Source organism: Maylandia zebra, linkage group LG2 (genome assembly GCF_041146795.1).
Source record: "Maylandia zebra isolate NMK-2024a linkage group LG2, Mzebra_GT3a, whole genome shotgun sequence".
Taxonomy (NCBI): Eukaryota; Metazoa; Chordata; class Actinopteri; order Cichliformes; family Cichlidae; genus Maylandia; species Maylandia zebra.
Genome location: NC_135168.1, coordinates 4,400,847 through 4,418,142, shown reverse-complemented (window position 1 = coordinate 4,418,142; position 17,296 = coordinate 4,400,847). Strand labels below are relative to the sequence as shown.

Here is a 17,296-nt window from a genome sequence, read left to right as displayed (position 1 = left end):
CGCATTAGATCAGGACTCTAATCTCCTGCGATTAAAGAAGAAACCGGTCCTACTGATAGCCCGCAGCACACGTGTGTTACAGACGTGTGTGAGGAAAGTCCTAGAAATCCATCATATAATCCTAAAGCGTCACCGCGTTGTTCTCCAGACTCCTGCTGATGGTCACGGTTGGACTAAAGGTCAGGAGGAAAGTAGTCGGCCTGCACAGGACCGTTATAGGACACAGCTGTTGCTACTGCCACGTCCTCCTCACAGATGTCATGTTGAAACCGGTCCTGCAGATTCAGGGACCGTCTGAGGAAACAATCAGGAGGACATAATCCCAAGTAAGGGAGCGAGCGGGGAGGTGTGTCCGGCCGCAGTGACGACAGCACGAGAGTGGGATTATAAACCCTGGATTACACACAAAGACACAAATCCACCACAGGCCCAGGTTCTGCTTTTGACACACGATCTGGAATGAGGCTATACTGAGCCACACAGGCTATTTGAGGTCAAACAGTTGCTTTAATTACAGCGCAGAGCGCTGATTAGCTGTGACGACCATCACTCGAGTCTGAGATGGCCAAGCTTTTATATCAGACAGCGTCGAGCAGTCGTATCCACGGCGTGGCGATGAGGCCGTCACTCTCTCACGGTCATAATGAGAGGAGAAGTGTGACATCAGAGCCTGTTCAGGCTGCTGGATCTCAGGCTTGAGTGGGAGGAAACCGGTGGCAGGTCTCACTGTCGTTTCTCAAAATGACGACAATGAGAAAAGTCAGCGCCGGAACAACATGTGCGTTTGGATGTGCCGTACAGGATCAGAAATATTCTCTTTAATCCTGACAGTCTCATTTCAGAACGTCTCAATAACACAGACGCTTGAATCGTCCACAACAGCTCATTTGTTTAGCAGGGAGTCGTCTGTGCATCGATTTGCATTGGACTGCAGCTTCTCACACACCAAACCTCTGAAACACACACGGGCGTCTCCTGTAGCTCACGGAGGCAGTTTGCAGAAGTGAGTCACCCTCGAGTGGAGGCGTTTAATCTCAACAGCGGTGTGACACAACCTCGAGTATCTCAGGCTGCAGCTGCCGTGACGGCTCCCACACTAAATCCAAACGGGTAAAGAAACTGATAATGAGTTCAGCCTTTGATTGAACCTGCAGGCCCACACGAGGTGATGACCAACAGTCCCAGCACTGAAGCGCTGTTACAGCAGACAAGCTTTACAGGTTTGTTCAGCGCTGATTTAAAAGGAAAATCAATCAAACGCATAATTTCCCTCCATTTAATCAGACGTTTCTTTGTGGACTGCGGTCCACGCCAAAGCGAGCCACAGCTGGGAGAGGATCCAAACGATCTAAATTACTGTCACAGCGCACGGGGTTAACGGGGCAGCTGAACGAACTGAAACACTGGCAGTCTGCGCCGCCTGAAAGTCGTCTCCAACATGAAAGATTAACGGGGCTAGCCTGGTCTGGAAAGTTCATGCAGAGGTCGTGCTGTTCTTTGTGCTTACAGCGGAGTAGGGTTGGGCGATTACACTGACCACCGACGACAGGCCGAGCCTTTCACCGATCGTTTTTATAAGAGCGCCCGATTTATGTGCCCAAGAGTTTGTAACATGCTGGCTGAAGCTGAGAGAAGCAGGCAATGTTTTAACACCACAGAGCAAAGTGGCATACATGACAAATGGATACACAAACTCATTGTCTTATACAGGGGCTGGCTGTGGCGCAGGGAGAGCAGGTCAGCTACCGACGGGAAGGTCGGTGGTTCGATTCCTGGCTTCCCCAGTCTGCCAAATATGCTCGGGCAAGATCCTGACCCCGAGTGTGGCCTCAGCGTTGCTCAGTTTGAGTTTAGAAGTGCATGAATGTTGTGTGGACAGCAGAAAAGTGCTACGTAAGAGTCGGTCCATTTACTCATAACAGAAGGACAGGCCGTGGCCCATGTTCAGAAAAAACTAAATACTTTATTTTTAAATCAACGGTGGGAAAACGAGACAGTGGCTTCTTTTTCCACTGTAAGCGTCTTTTGTGCGACTGGCACGTCTCAAATGAATAATCTAAAAACTATTAACACTGAAACAGACAAAACGTAGAAATTCTAAATGCACAAATCAGTCGGTGCATGAGCACATCGCTCCACCCATGGAAGAGTCTGCATCAGTTACCGGACGGACGAATGCCGGGGGAAAGGCTTTACATATCGCAGCCTTACAGCAGAGCAGGGATTTACAGGACAGACTAACTCATTAGGCATTTTGTTTCAGTGCTTTTTCTCAGACTCATCCTTTCAGATCCTGATAGAATTCAAAGATTATTCACAATTAGCAACTGTACAATACGTTTAGTATCGCCACAGACTGACACATGTACAAATGCATCGACGAACGGAGACCGTTTCCCTGAGGGGAGCTGGAGAGAGGCGCTATGATGGGGAGAGACTTGTTCAGAGGCAGCTGCACGCTCAGAGAGGCTGCAGCTGAAACGTGCCAGGCGCTACAACCACTGGCTGTTTAGCTCTGCTCCAGAAATCTGACGTTTCCCTGAAAGATGGAAAATAAACTGGAATCAACCACAGAAATGTGAAGTGAGTCATTGTGTATGCACTAAAAACGAACCAAATATTCAGCTGAATCAGAGCTTGCTACACTTTGACTGCTGGCACTTCAGCAGCATCACGGCTGGGTTGTTCTCTCAGAAAGGACAACTGTGAAGTAGAGACGCTGAGATGCTGCTTCTCTCCAGAGCGTCCTTCATTTAACAAATACAAACAAGTCTTTGAAAGAGAAAAAGCTCCATAACTGTTTGTGACGTTTCTCTGAAGAGTGCTTTTACTGAGGCAAACTAATATCTAGTGGACATCACGGGAAATAAAAACAGCAAATACATCGAACGCAGTCGTCTCTGAAGCAGTTCATTCAAGTGCAGCAGCTGACTAGTTCTGCCATAAAAACACATTCAGTTTAATAAAAATACTTAATCCACCAGAGCAAAGTCATCATATCGGGAACTCCTAACACTCCCGATCTCACTGGAAGCGTTTCTATGCCCGGGTCGTCGTCTGTTTGGGGAGACTCCCACAGGCCTTCAAGCACAGCCCACTCACAGCGTTTAAAGTGAAGTACAAAGACATTCAGGTCCTCTGTTATCTAGCCGACGCCGCCACGCGTTCAAACAGAGTTCCCACGGCAACAGGTTTGTCTCACAATCACATGCGATCATTTGATGCGGTGCTGCAGAAAAATGCTGTCACGGTTACAAACAGGTTTTTGCCTCTGTCCATCAGCACAGTGGGTTTTAGAGCAGTCACGGTGGGATTCATGCAGACCGTTAGCTTTGATTCAGGGCTTTGAGAAACTTCAAAGTCTTTTTAATGTGTTCCAAGCAGGGAAAAGAGCCAAAGGACTGGAGCAATGACGAGGGCCGCATCGTGGCGATAGATGAACGGGTTGGAGCACCCGCAGCTCTTGGGGCTGTTCCTGGTCTGCATTTGTTAGTTATCAAAAGCAGTCTGAAGAAGCAGCGTTGGTGAACCTGCAGCAGGATCATGCACTCCCCGCATCCACCATCAATTATGACCTGATGACTTGGTCCCAGGTCGACCAATGGAGAGGCCGTGACTCACTGTTCCAGGTGAGGGACCGGCTGCCTGTTTAGCAATAAAGTGGTGGCTGACTGGCATTACCATCTTCAGAGAGCCACGCCCACCTGGCTTAGAAACGATGAAGTGTGTGTTGCTCGGGTATCTGTAGTAAACATTATATCTTTGGTGGACCAGAGACGTCACCCCTCACAGCGACGTCACCTACGCAGCTCAATCAGTGCTACTTCCATCAAGTGAACCCACACACTTTGCTTCCTGGCTGACATCCCTGCTTCTCTGCACACAAGTGCTCTGTAGCTTCACACCATAATCTCCCAGTCACTCTAGATCTGCTCAGCCTGTGTCATAGCCTCACTGCTCTTAAGGAAATCACACCACTAACCTGCCTACGAGGCTCTTCCTTCCTTTATCACCTCTCATTCTTTTACTTTATTCTCCTTCAAGACAGCGTTTGTTTCAACCGAAGAGCAACTCCTCAGTTTTAACGATTGTTACTAAAAAGTAACCAAACAGGTTTGGAAGCCTGTTTGTTTGGATCACAGACTCACAGCTCGTTTTTATTTATTTATTTAATTATGTTTATCCAACTAACTTATTTATTAGTCGTGACTGTTCAACTATAAATTGTAAAAGTACAACAAAGGACTGTTGTCCTGTAGCTGAGCATTCAAAGGTCTTAAAGAGACGCTCACAACGCTGCCCAGAAACAACTGAAACTCTGCTGCTCTTCTAGCCGACAACACTTCAGTGATGATCCCAGTCTGCATGATCACATTGTCATGGAAACGTCATGCAGCAACAAAAGAGTTAGTAGTGAGGAGAAGATGTGGATTAAGGTCCGATCTGGTCAGCTTGTACAAACATGGCAACAGGTCCGTCTCTTTTGCTGTCAGTCAAAACTGAGCCATCTGTAAAGTTAGAGCTCTTAGAAACCACATGTGGTCCCTCACTACCAATCTGAAATGAACAGTTGCATTGTGGGAAACAAAGTGTTACTCTGCCCACTCGTGCACGCCGAGTTTGCCTTTGCATACTGAACCTTCTTTACTTCACTTCATGTTATTTCTCAAACTCATGGAAGCAAAGCTACAAGCAATGACTCATGTATGAAACACGGTCGTCCCTGAACTGCACTCCCTGTACGCTTGAGGCTCGATTCTTCTGTGCATGTAAAGCAAGGAGAATAAAGAAGGTCGCTGCTACGTCCACCTCCATCCAGAACTCACTGAACAAGCCGTGCATGAGCTCCGACTGCATTGAGTGTTTTTTATTCAGCCCACTGGGCGGATCATTTGGATCCCATCATACAGACGGTTTGTCTCTGAGATTATCCTTAACAGAGCAAAAATGATCTCAGCACGAGGATCCCACCTGAGTAACAGGTAGCAAGGACAAACGCAGCAGAATCTGTCTGAAGCAGCTTCTTCTCAGTGCTTCTTTCTGAGTCAGAAGAAGAGCTCTTACCGTGGCCACAGCTTCTTACGTCGGCCTGTTTGTGCACACCGTGTGCTCCGCTGTTAATATTCATTATTGATGCTCTAATCAATCCCCATGGTTAGTGATGGAGAAGATAACACACGTCAGACATCATTAAATGCTGGTGTTGTGTGTTTCAGTATTTCAGGCACCAAGGATGCAATTTGATATATGAAGGTGAGTTTGAGCAGCACATCTATAAGCTATCAGAGAATCATTTCTATTGCACGAATGATGAAGGATGAGCTGAAACAATTATTCTTTGATTCCCGGAGTAGGATTTACCCCCACCAGGGAGCAAACCTATTTAGCAGGGACATACTCATCAAACCCAACGTAAAGCAGGAGGTTACAGCTCTTTGCATCTGAAAGGTATAAAGTGACAGAGTTAAAACTCCAAAGCTGTTTGCAGTTTTTATGTTTTCATGGCTTGTTGCAGTTTGCACCTTTCAAAATCTGAGCCTTGTATTCAGCGGGCGCACCTCTTCCTAGGGCTGCTCGATTATGGCAAAAATGATAATCACGATTATTTTCACTGAAATTGAGATCGCGATTATTTGACGATATTTATTTAACCCTTTAAGACCTACTATAGAACCAAGTCCGCCAGAGCTTATATTATATTTTTACATGTTGTAGTGCCATTTATGGGAGCATTTCAAGTTGCTACACAACTGTTATAGCCCATATTTTAATAATATGTATGCATTAAGTCCATAGTAACTACATTAATTGCAAAAAAGTACAATAAACTACAAAAAAAAAATTGAAAATCATTTTTGTTTGTTTTTTACATGTATTTCTACTTGGAGAAATTTAAGAGGTTTATCCCTCAAAACTTTAAATACAAAAAAGTTGCAAAAAATAGTTTACAACAACAGGAAACTTATTTTGAGTGTGTTCATAGTTTTATTTTGGAGATACACCAATTTTTATATACTGCAGGAAAAACAAAAAACAATCCTATGATGCAAATTTGCAAAGAAAACAGCAGGTGCATCAAAATAAACTATTTCCAGCAGTGCAATTCGAGTTCTAAGCATCCCAGCAACTATTCAGAAAAGTCAAACATGACCAGTATAGGCCTTTAAGGCCTACAAGTAAAAAAAACTACATTTCCGCGAAAATGACGTCACTTCCGGTTTCGGCCAGGAAATGGCGGACATGCGACAGTTCGCGCTGACGTCTGTTTCACTGTGGGAAGTGTTTTGAACAGCTGATCGGATCGGCAAAGCGTGTTTCTGGAATATTATGTTTTTGTTCCTGCAAGAGCTTTTTATGCAGTTTTTGAAAAGCTATATGTGGAAGGAAACCGTGACCGAGGACAAGCTGATGGCATCAGATGTAAGTACAACTCCTCCGGTTTCATATGCAAAACAAATTATTGCGCTAGCTTACACGGTTCAGGTTCTACAGGGATTTAAAACTAGTTACGCAAAACGGAGCGTGCTGCTCTGACCGGCTTTAAAGGGTTAACAATGACTTTAAAAAATAATATAACATAGTGTGCAACACCACTGAAGTTTTTTTACCTCTCTTTTCAACCAACGGCAGTCACTCTCCTCTCCAAATAACTTCTGCTTAGCTTTCTGAGCTTCCCTCGGGTCCTCTTAATCAGCGGTCTCCAACCTTTTTTGCACCACGGACCGGTTTATGCCCGACAATATTTTCACGGACCGGCCTTTAAGGTGTCGCGGATAAATGAGGGAGGGGCTAATAATCGGCTCAGTCATTTTTAATGATCGTTGAAAGCCCAGATCGTAATCGTGATTAAAATTCGATTAATTGAGCAGCCCTACCTCTTCCTTTATAGTTTTGTTTCCTGTCACTCCTCAAAACCACCGACTTCAAGAAAACCAGTTTTCCTTTTAAGGAGCTCGAGGAACCTCCCACAACCGGCGCACTTGTAGGCCATTACACGAATACACGATACAAAGCAGGGAGGTGTTTGGTAGGTGGACGGGGGGAGTCCTTCATGGGTCACGGACACATTAACCAATGAACACAACCAACCAATGGACAACGGACTGAACCATCAGAGGTCATGAGCAACAATGCCCTCCCTCTTTCCCTTTGCAGGAAATCTAAAGTAAACCAAGATAAGGACATGACTGAGAGGACAGAGTACGACTCTCCGCTCACTGAGCCAACCAGCAGTTTATTAAGGTGCAGGAGCGCACCACTGGAAGACGGTGTCCCTCCACAGGAGCACCCAGTCTGACAGACAAAGAAGCCTAATTAAAACAGGCACCTGTCCCTCAGCTGGCTGCCCTACTTGGTTAAATCAGGATTTAGAGTGAAGCCCAAAGGAATTACTCCAGTTTGTGTCTGTGGGTCAGGAGGGTTCTCGCGACTTAACAAAGCTACGACCAATGAAAGAAAACGCTGCACACTTTCCAGGGTAACTTGAAGCTAAAAAGACCAAAGTATCATCTTCTGGCAGAGTAGCTCAAGGATTACTCGTAATCCTGCCTCGAGGTTTGGAGGCAAAGCTCATGTGCATCTTAATGATGGAAAAGCTGGTGCAGCCAAACTTTCACCAAGAAGTCACTCAACTTATGGACACATGCATGACTGTACCACTGGCAACTGAGCCTCCAATTCCTCAGTCTGAATCACAGCTTTAAATCCAACCTTTGGCAATGAACCAGGTCACAGACATGAGCCATGACATTGAGACGTCTGAGGGACTTCCTTCCACGTGGATTCACCCTCAGTATGTGGCTGAGGCACCCGGACGCCCAAGAGGAACCAACTGAACTTAAACGTGAAAATGACTGTTACACTAACAAAGCTGCAGAAGCACTTGGTCACCGTGGGAAGTTAAAGGTGCATTTTAAGCAAGAGGAAACCTGTAGCAGTCCCAGGGAGGGAGGGGCATGACGGGGCTCGCGGAGGGAGGCGAGATGAACACAAGAACGACCTGCAGAATTTATCCACTCCACTTAAAAACTGAGCCTGGTTCTGCTAGAGGTTTCTTCCTGTTAAAAGGGAGTTTTTCCTTCCCACTGTCGCCAAAGTGCTGCTCACAGGGGGTCATATGATTGTTGGGTTTTCTCTGTATCTATGAGGCGCCTTGAGGCGGCTTTGTTGTGATTTGGCGCTATATAAATAAAATTGAATTGAAACCAGAGTAACTTATGCAAACTGATATTCTACAGCTGAACAGCTGAGGCCTCGTTTCCTGGACTCTGTTAATGCGTCTTGCTGTCGGACCGAAGTTGTTCTACTGCTTGTGCATCTTTCTTGTTGATCTCTTCCACGTCTCATGATGTTCTGATTTCTTATCTTCTCTCCAAATGGTAAATGGTACATGGCCTGGTTCTGATACAGCGCTTTTCTACTGGGAAAAACAAGTGTAAAGTGCACGCCTCACCCACTCGTAGAAGCACTTTTTCCTTTGTATTCATCATTAACCTGCACTCATACTCCAGGAACTTGTGGTTAGTATCTTGCCCAAGGATTCGAGGGATCGAACCACCAACTATCCAACCAGGAGATGGCCTGCTCTGCTACACCCTTCTTTCACGTTTTATGTGCAGCTAGTCAGAGCTAAAACAGGAATATCATTAATGACATTTAGCTGAAGAAAACCCAAACAAAAGCCTAGCTTCCCCATCGTTTGATCGGATGAGAACTGAGGCAGCCTTTTGCCTCGGACTGGGGAGTCCTCACGCCCGCTGACAGTTGCTCTGTTACACGGCAGCCTACTTTCTGTTTTTCATGCTCCCCTGAGTAGGTCTGATGAGATATTTTTAGCCTGCTGCACACAGCTGTGCTTCACTTAAGAGAAAGTCTGGGGTGAAATCACCAATATTCTAATATATACACAAACACTTGAGCTGATCTGCAGCACTCGCAGTGATACACAAACTGTGGCTCCCTCACTGATAGATCAGACTGGAGTTAGAGGCCATCCTGGGTTAAACACAGCTTTCCACGTGCAGATGCATCAATACCATAATAAAAACATTAAATAAAATCAGATTAGTGAACTTTAGTGCCTGCATATGGAACCCCCACCCCTACATGAATGTTGACAGCTTTCTATGCGTTTCACCTTTTATTGTTTGTCGAGGTTTCAACTGTTTAACGTTCTTCTACAAAATGTGACTTAAGTTCTGGTGGACGACTCATACCAGGACCATTTCCATCCACGTGCAAAGCATCATAAACTAATGTGTGAACATGACCCTACTTTACAAATGTTCAGCTTCATATATCTGATTGTTCTTGCTTCCATAAAGCTTGGTGGGCATGCAGAGTCCAACTACACCGCCTGTTAAATACATGGACACACACACAGGATTCTGAGACCAGCAGCCTGAGCTCTGCACAGATTCACAAGTAAACACAGAACCTCCTGAACCTGGTCTCTCGTTGCCTGTTTGTAGGATGTATGAAGTGCAGCTTGCAGTCTGCAGGCGGCGGGCGCCCTCGGCATGAGAAGCTGTCTAAGTGATGGCAGACACACAAGGACGTGCACTTAGGGATACTGAGTCATCACTTCTGTCACACGAACAGCTCACTGGTCATTCAAGTCCTAGACCATGTGGGTCAGTCGAGACCTGAAGGATGAGCCGTGGACACAATGAGACCACGTCATGTAGAGCTGTACACGCTGCACGAGGCTCTGCTTTGTGTTACAGCATCTTCCTTTTGTAACGCACAACGTCTCTCTTTATCCACCTCTTTCATGTGTGGCCTTAGGAAGGCTGCTGTGTAACTGCTGTGTTAAGCCTGTGACATTGAATGCACACACACACACCTCTGACTGAGCACTTTACTGATGCGACCCTATAAAACCAGGACTGAGGGGTCAGGGGTCACGGCTCGTGGGTTTCGGTGTGTTAGGAGTGCTTGTGTTACGCTGTGTCTGAGCGCTGATCACAATCAACAGCACAAACACTCTAATATACTTCAACACCTACATGACCCCGCAGACTATATTTAGCTTCCCATCTCGTTGTGTTTCCATGGGGATGAAGAGTTCACATCGAGCGGCTGGGCCTCGGGTATTTTCCAGAAGCAACAACAAAGGGCTCCTGAACCAGAGCTTTCCCACAGCCGGTGGGTCTTCAAGTGATCACTTCCACTCTGGTGAGTCCAAGCATCACTGGGTCTGACTTTGTCCTTCATACAAGGCTGCCGTCAGTGAAGACTTCCACTTCACTACATCTGGGTGTTGTAGTTATGTTCGGGATTCTTCCAGTATTATGCTTTTATTTTGAAGAGCCGGTTAGAATGCAGATGCACTTTAAACCAGGGGTGTCAAACTGGCGGCCCGGGGACCCCTTACACTGACGTGACGAACTATAACCTGTGAATTGACCTGTGAAGGGAGGATTTGTTTGTTGTTGACTGCATTGACTGAGGCATGTAGCCTCATGGGTAGTGTAGTCTGTGCTGCAGAGAGCGTGGGACTGCCCCTCCCACTGTGTGTGTTTGAGCGCGAGGCAGAGAGAAAGTACGAGTTTCTACCGACAAGAAACGGAAGATGAAAGCATGTAAATATAACAACAACAACAGCTGCAGCCTGACGAGCCCGGCTGTAAGCAAGCCGTCCAGACTGTGCGCCGTGTTCCCCTCCGACACTCTAAAGCTCTGCTGGAGCCTTTCCACGCCTCTCTGACAGTTACCGGCTACGGGCCCAACACGAAGCCCGACGGATTAGCCAGAGCAACCTTCATCACGGTCCTGACCGAGGAAACAGCAGAGTGCAAAGATGCTGAGGGATCGGCTGTGTTAGTGCAGTACTGCGCTTTTATTTTGTTAAATACAATCACAGTTCGTGCTGCCACGCGTGCACACAGAGGACCGCTGTGTTTATTTGGTGGTTCAATGAAAGATCTGTGGTCACGTTTGCAGCTTGTCTTGTTCTACGATACTTGAAATTAAATTTTAGGAAACATTTGTGGGTGTTTTGTTTTTTGTACCACTTGAACACTAACGTGTCCAAAGAGACGACGGCGCCAGCAGGGCCCACAGCTCATCCAAGTTCGACAAACCTGCTTCACAGCGGACACGAGGAAGCCTGGGAGGAGCGCTCGACAGCAGAGCACAAATGACTCCTCGCTTTAACGTTCCATATGCAAGTTTACTTCATAACTCACACAATGCTTGTGTGCACAGTAAAAGTGGCACCTGACCCAGCACTGTCCAACCACCTCGTTTTCTAGGTGCGGTGTAACAGGTAAGATCACCGTTTCTGAAGCCCCAGTGAGCCTGAAAGGAAAGTCCATGCACTGCTTCAGTGATGTTGAGGTTAGTGCTTTTCTGTCCACATGTGTGTCTGCTACGCTGGCAGTGTGACACATGAACCAACGATTTCCAGAGGGGACTGCATGTTGCATCAACATCTGACAGTACCGCACAAAGGTTACATGCATTGTTATCATTGCACTACTCACGATCGTCATTAGAGACTACAAACACATTTACTGGTAATAGCTACCTGCTAACGTGTTAGCAAAACCTGGTAATGACTTTTCAAATTAACCGATGCACTCTGAGCCTCACAAGTGCCAGCTTGTTTAGGCCGGGGGGGGGTCTCCAGGTCTGGTGGCAACTCAGGAACTGAGGGAGACTGCATGTTGCATCAACATCTGACAGTACCGCACAAAGGTCTGTGAGCACAAACAGTTGCATTGTTATCATTGCACTACTCACGATCGTCATTAGAGACTACAAACACACAGGTCTGGTGGCAACTCAAAGCTGCACAATCTCCAGTGTGAACATCAAAATTAAAATCCATTAATTGAAAACTGTCCTCCTGCCTTGGCTGCTTCACCCTGCTGGGGTGATGGTGCTGGCAGCTCAGGGCCGACACTGCTGCCAGTGCGTTCCCAGCATTGTCTATTAGTTTAACACTATTTCATAATTACTGTTCATTATGATGTAAATGAAGTGTCCACACTGTGACAGCAGATTAACATGCAGAACAGTCCCCATCACAGACGTGTAGATTCTCAGTGAGATCTATCAGAAAGCCTTCCAAGCTCAGCTGCAGCACTCTGCAACCACGTGTTCCTTCACTAGAACTACTGCTGATGTGATGTTTGCAGACACAGAAGAACTTTCAGGTGGAGCTTCTGTTTAGGACTTCTCCTCACAAAGCAGCCGTGGCATTGGTGGCACTCTGGCCTCTCCCTGAACGAGACCGTCAGTTCGGATCAGCACGCCACCGTATCTGCATGTGTTTGACTTTCAGAGCGTCTGTCCTCCGGCTGTGTGCTGACATCCTAAAGTGCTGCAGGCCAGATTAAAGGGATTTCACAATTTGAATGAAGAGATGTCACTGTGAATGTTGTGATTTATCAGAAGGTAACCAACCCATAAACCTGTAAACCAGAACGCGGTGCTTACGCGTAAGCGAGCTGTGTTTGAGCAATGTGGTGATGTGGCCAAAAGACAGCAGCATCATATCGGCTTTCTTTGGGATTTCACTTATTCTGAAGGCGCAACCCAAAGGGCTCATCTGCATCTCTGCCTCAAGAGCTAGGATTATTTTCACCTCATGACGCTGAGTGATGGAAAACTAGGACGGATGTTTTTCTCCTCGTGAACAGCCCCATTAGATTTATATGCAATTCTTTTATAAACGCTCCTCTGTCCAACTGACCTTCTTCTCCTCATTGAGCCTAAATAAGCCCGGCGTGGACTTATGACAAACTAGCTCAATATAAGCGACATGAATGTGAAACGTCCATCTTTCTTATTCATGTCTGTGTCTCAAAATAAACCGTTCACGCTGATATTTACATCGTTTTCATGTAGAATTTCTTAGCCTTCTCTCTCCTCTTATATTTAAAATGACCACACTACGGACAAGCGACTGTTGTTATGCGTTGTCGTTAGCAACAGCGAGGGCAACGACGAGCATCGCGCGGCTCCGCTAGTTTATTTCCACATAAACCTTTCACAATAAAGCTGAAGATCCTGTTGAGATTTTTCAAAATAAACGGAATCAGGTGAAATTGTATTTAGGGACGAGATGCTAAAAAGAGCCGTCAGCGCGCCGACCCGCAGCACGCCGCGCCCCGCAGCGCGCCCCGCCCCGCAGCACGCCCCGCCCCGCAGCACGCCGTGTAATGCATACAAAGAAAATCGCGGCCGTTCCAACTCATCTACCACTCGACTGCAGCTACACGACGCCCAGCTGAAAACACTTCATGCAGGTCGAGCTGCCCGAGACTCACAGAAGTTACAGAAAACAAAAGTTTTGTGATGAATATCGTTGTCAGCACGACAAACGTCTGATATCAGGGATGTGAGATCATCGTCGCTCAGCCCTGGGACAAACCATCTACCGTGCCTGCTCTCCCTTCTCATTGGTTATGATGTCCTCCAAGGCTACAAGGTTAAAATGAGTTCCTAATCTCTCAGCAGCTAAATGCGTCTTTTTCTTTTTGTTTCATTGTTGCACGTCTCCCTTTTTAAAACCACATTTGCAAACCCTTTGCTTTCCACACAGCTGCTAGCTGCAGGGAAACCCCTGCTCCCCTCCTGAGAGGCTGCACTGCAGTCACTCTCCATCACCACGGCCCATCTATTCAAGCCCGTCTCCTTCCGTTTGTGCGCCGTGCTTCTGCCGATCAGCACTTGGACAGCAGCGGACGCCTGGGCTCCTGCTGCACGGACACTGATGAAGTTGTTTTTGTTCTGTTAGTAAGAAGATGAAAACTTTAAAGACAAAAGAGAAGCTTCTGGGTTGGACAGACACCATCACATGAAGTTCACGAGGCAACGCTCTATAATCATGTTTTTAATGTGAAGACCTCATCACAAATCACCGGCTCACACAGCAGAACGAGTCGTGAAAAGGCCGTTCTTCCTGTCGGTGCCACTGTGACGATGCAATAACAAACACGGAAAATAAAAGTGAATTTGAAGCTGCAGGCAGTGAAACCCGACCACATCTGGCTGCTACTGAGATGACACGGGCAGCAATGGCAGAGGCATGAAAACCATAGAGCCAAAAAGAAAGAGGAAGCTGGTTTGAGGCGTGACGGGGCTAAAAAGAAGCTATTCCCTCTGAGTGAGCCACCGCTGCATGTTTGCAGTGAGAGCCTGAAGCAGCATGTACTCACCTCTAGCAGACAACTTCTTGGTGTTGATTATCTTTGCAGCATACTCCTGCCCCGTGGAGATCTTCATGCACCGCCTCACCACAGAGAAGGCCCCCCTACAGGACACAATGAAGCAGGGATCAGCCTCTGCACAACCAGACTCCTCATAATGTGCAAAGACAGCTGTGAAAATGACATTTAAAGTGTTTTCTGTTGCACTGTTACATCTGAAAGTCCCGGTCGAGTCTCGGTGTCACGAGTCCAAAGTTTCAAGAGCCATTGTACAACACGCACCATTCGACGGTGATACTGCAACAAGTCAGAGGCCGTCTAACTCCCCACTTGTCCCTTTTCAGCGTGCAGAGTGATCGTTGTGAAGCAGCTTATTTTCAGCTTCTTGTTTCTGTTCCTAAACCAGCAGCAAGTGAAGTAAAGTGAGTGAAACATGCAACGAATGAGCAGCTGTGCAGCTGCCCGTGTCCACAGCCACGTGTAAGCAGGCTTCATGCTCTGCTGCAGACACAGACAGACTTCTCTGGCTCTGCCTGAAGTCGCCGCCTCGACATCGCTGGTGCACTTTAATCACGCTTCAACACGAGCGAGCGAGGCAGCGCTCCTTTTTCTGTGACCCTACAGAAGAAAGCCCGGGTTAGCACCCGGCGCTGTGACGGGCTTCACTGAGCCAAACGCCACAAACAAAGCTCGACTGTGCTGAACATCATTCGTAGTAAAACTGATGACTTTGCATATGAAACTATGCAAAGTCCTCATCCATGAAGAACTTTGTTGTAGCAAAGTGGAAAAAGGGTCTGCTTTTTAAAAACTTTTGAATCATTTGTCTTTGTTTCGTTTGCCTTCTCGCGCTTCTTCTTCTCCTCTCTGTGCTGACGTTCACTGTCGCTCTTTTCAACCAATCGCTGCTCTAGCTACACATAGTGTATTTGGGAGGCCTGTACGCGAGCGTGTCTGCGCAGATACACGATGTTTCACTCTGCTCATCGACACAGAGAACCAGTTTCTCTGCGTAAGAGGAGATGAAGGAGGCTGAAAACAGCATCAGGCAGGACGGAGCACGCTGCTCCGACCGTGTTTGAACCAGCATCCTGCACACATGCTGCAGAGTAACCCAGTTTTCCATGTGGCTCTTATCAGCACGTCTTCTGCTGTTACTGTGCGTCACCCACAGCTCAGTGCTGCACGGCTGTCGACACAGACAGACACACTAATGACAGCTGAACATACAGGTTAACCAGAAGAACTTTCAGTGACTGCGGGTTGCAAACTAAACCACACACAGGTGAGCATCAGGTGGATGTCAGGCAAGTATATGCACATCCTCTCGGAGCTCAGACTAAAGGTCGGGTCAGAGGTCATCAGCTGAAGCACACGTGGAAGCATCAGCAGATCCCTGATCAGCAGCCACACCTGCTTCCTGCTCATGTAAACTGGAGAAGGCTTCAAACAGGCCTTTCTAAGAAGCGCCTCGTCGTAGCAGCGGCAAAGCATCCAGTTTACATCATTCACACAACTTTGCATCCAGTGGTTCTTCAGTGAAGGCCCGCAATAACTCAAGTCTTTGTTCGGGTCAGAATAACAAAGTGAAGCAATCATTTGAATGAACCACAGTGACGTGATGACCGTTCAGGCTGACCCCAGATCAGGCCGAGATCAACCACAGCTCCCCAAAGCCAGCTCGGGTTCAGGTGCATGCGTGATGAAGCGAATGCACAGAGGGGCGGGACTGTGGACAGAAACACGTCGTTGTTTACGAGTGACCCCACTGACCCCAACGAAACCAACTTCCTGCATTTATGACACACTGACTGGTTTTTGACAGAAGTTGTCCTCAGCCGTGTTTTCTCCTCAGCACGCAGCATTTAGAGGCCACACTTAAAACACGGAGCTATTTCAGTCGGTCCCTCGGACCCTTTAACGCGCTCGGTACTGACGGGCGGGGTTCATAAAGTCCCGAAACAGCCACGAAGTATCACAGACGTGGAGTCGAACACGGATCCTACAATATCTGACAGTAAGACTACAGGTACAGTGAAGTGCCCACAGCGCCGACTGCACCCTTCAAGGTGGGGTCAGGCAGGCGGAGGTGGCTCCGTGACTCCACGGCAGCAACTGAAAGCAGCAGTAACTTCAGAGACACAAAGAGTCACGAACTCACTTCCCCAGCTCCTCGTACAGCTGGTACTCGTCGGTAAACCTGGTGCAGGTCGTTGAAGCCATGCCGAGGTGATCGACTCGGGAACTGGAAGCTCGCTCGGTAAACAGTCTCCACGAATCCCTCCGAGTCCCAAAGAGCCACTTGTCGCGCCGGGGAAAGAAATGAAAGCGCAGCCGGGAGGTCCTGTGGGCGGAAGTCCTGCAAGCAGCGCAGCCTCCGCGTGTCTGTCCCGGTCCCGCTCGCAAACCTCGGCTCAGTCCTGGACGTCGCGACCTACTGCTGCGCTCGTCTCTGCCGCTTGGATTAGTTACCACAGTCAAGACGAGGCCACACACACGGACACACTTCCGGTGGTGAAACCACAATAAAGCCAACTTCGGACCCGCGCTCTCACGTCCTCGTGTGACGTGGGTATTTTTGGCAAAATTAACAGCAAATATTCAATTTGAGGTTTATCTGATATTTATGTCACACCAACTAATCCTAATCTCAACGTGATTTTTCCCTCTTTTTTATTTTTCTTAAACTAAGGTTCACGCGGTTCATGATACATATTTGATAAAATAAATTTGATGTTATTTCAATATTTCAATTATTCCACCTATTTCACGTCACGTTTGAGCACCACCGTTTTACTTCTTTTGCTTTGTTTTATTTTGTAGGAAACTAGCACAACTTCCGCTTTTTTCCGCGGGCCTGATGAAGCACAATTTCACCTCAGCGCTTCCTTATTGGGAATCCTGCACAAGGGCTCCCTCTACAGGCAGCAAGTCTGCCCTGCTGAAATCCAGGCTGTTGGTCCGCAAAACACACGGTTCTCTTTCGTTTAACAGAACAAAACAACTATTTCTGATGGTAAATAAAAGTCACAAAAATCATATCTATCGCTTATAGGTTGGTTAATTCACCCTTATTTCCACTGAAAAGGTCCCAACAACTGGTTCTGAAGGCAGGAATTAACTTAAGATAAATGGGA

At 47.2% G+C, this 17,296-nt stretch overlaps 1 protein-coding gene across 6 annotated transcripts in view; it reads right to left on the bottom strand.

The window, feature by feature from the left end:
- The window catches only part of LOC112429915 (calcium/calmodulin-dependent protein kinase type II delta 1 chain), a 76,249-nt gene extending 59,605 nt beyond the window's left edge, over nucleotides 1-16,644 (bottom strand). For 2 of the 6 annotated variants that reach the window (XM_076888401.1, XM_076888412.1), the window contains exons 1-2: nucleotides 16,321-16,644; nucleotides 14,169-14,263 (exon numbers count right to left, since the gene is read on the bottom strand). In XM_076888401.1, the coding sequence (XP_076744516.1) occupies nucleotides 14,169-14,263; nucleotides 16,321-16,382 (157 nt within the window). In that variant the 5' untranslated portion in view covers nucleotides 16,383-16,644. The remainder of the gene's footprint in view (nucleotides 1-14,168; nucleotides 14,264-16,320) is intronic. The other 4 variants (XM_076888370.1, XM_076888378.1, XM_076888386.1 and 1 more) reach the window with 2 other exon arrangements.
- Nucleotides 16,645-17,296: the final 652 nt, after the last annotated feature.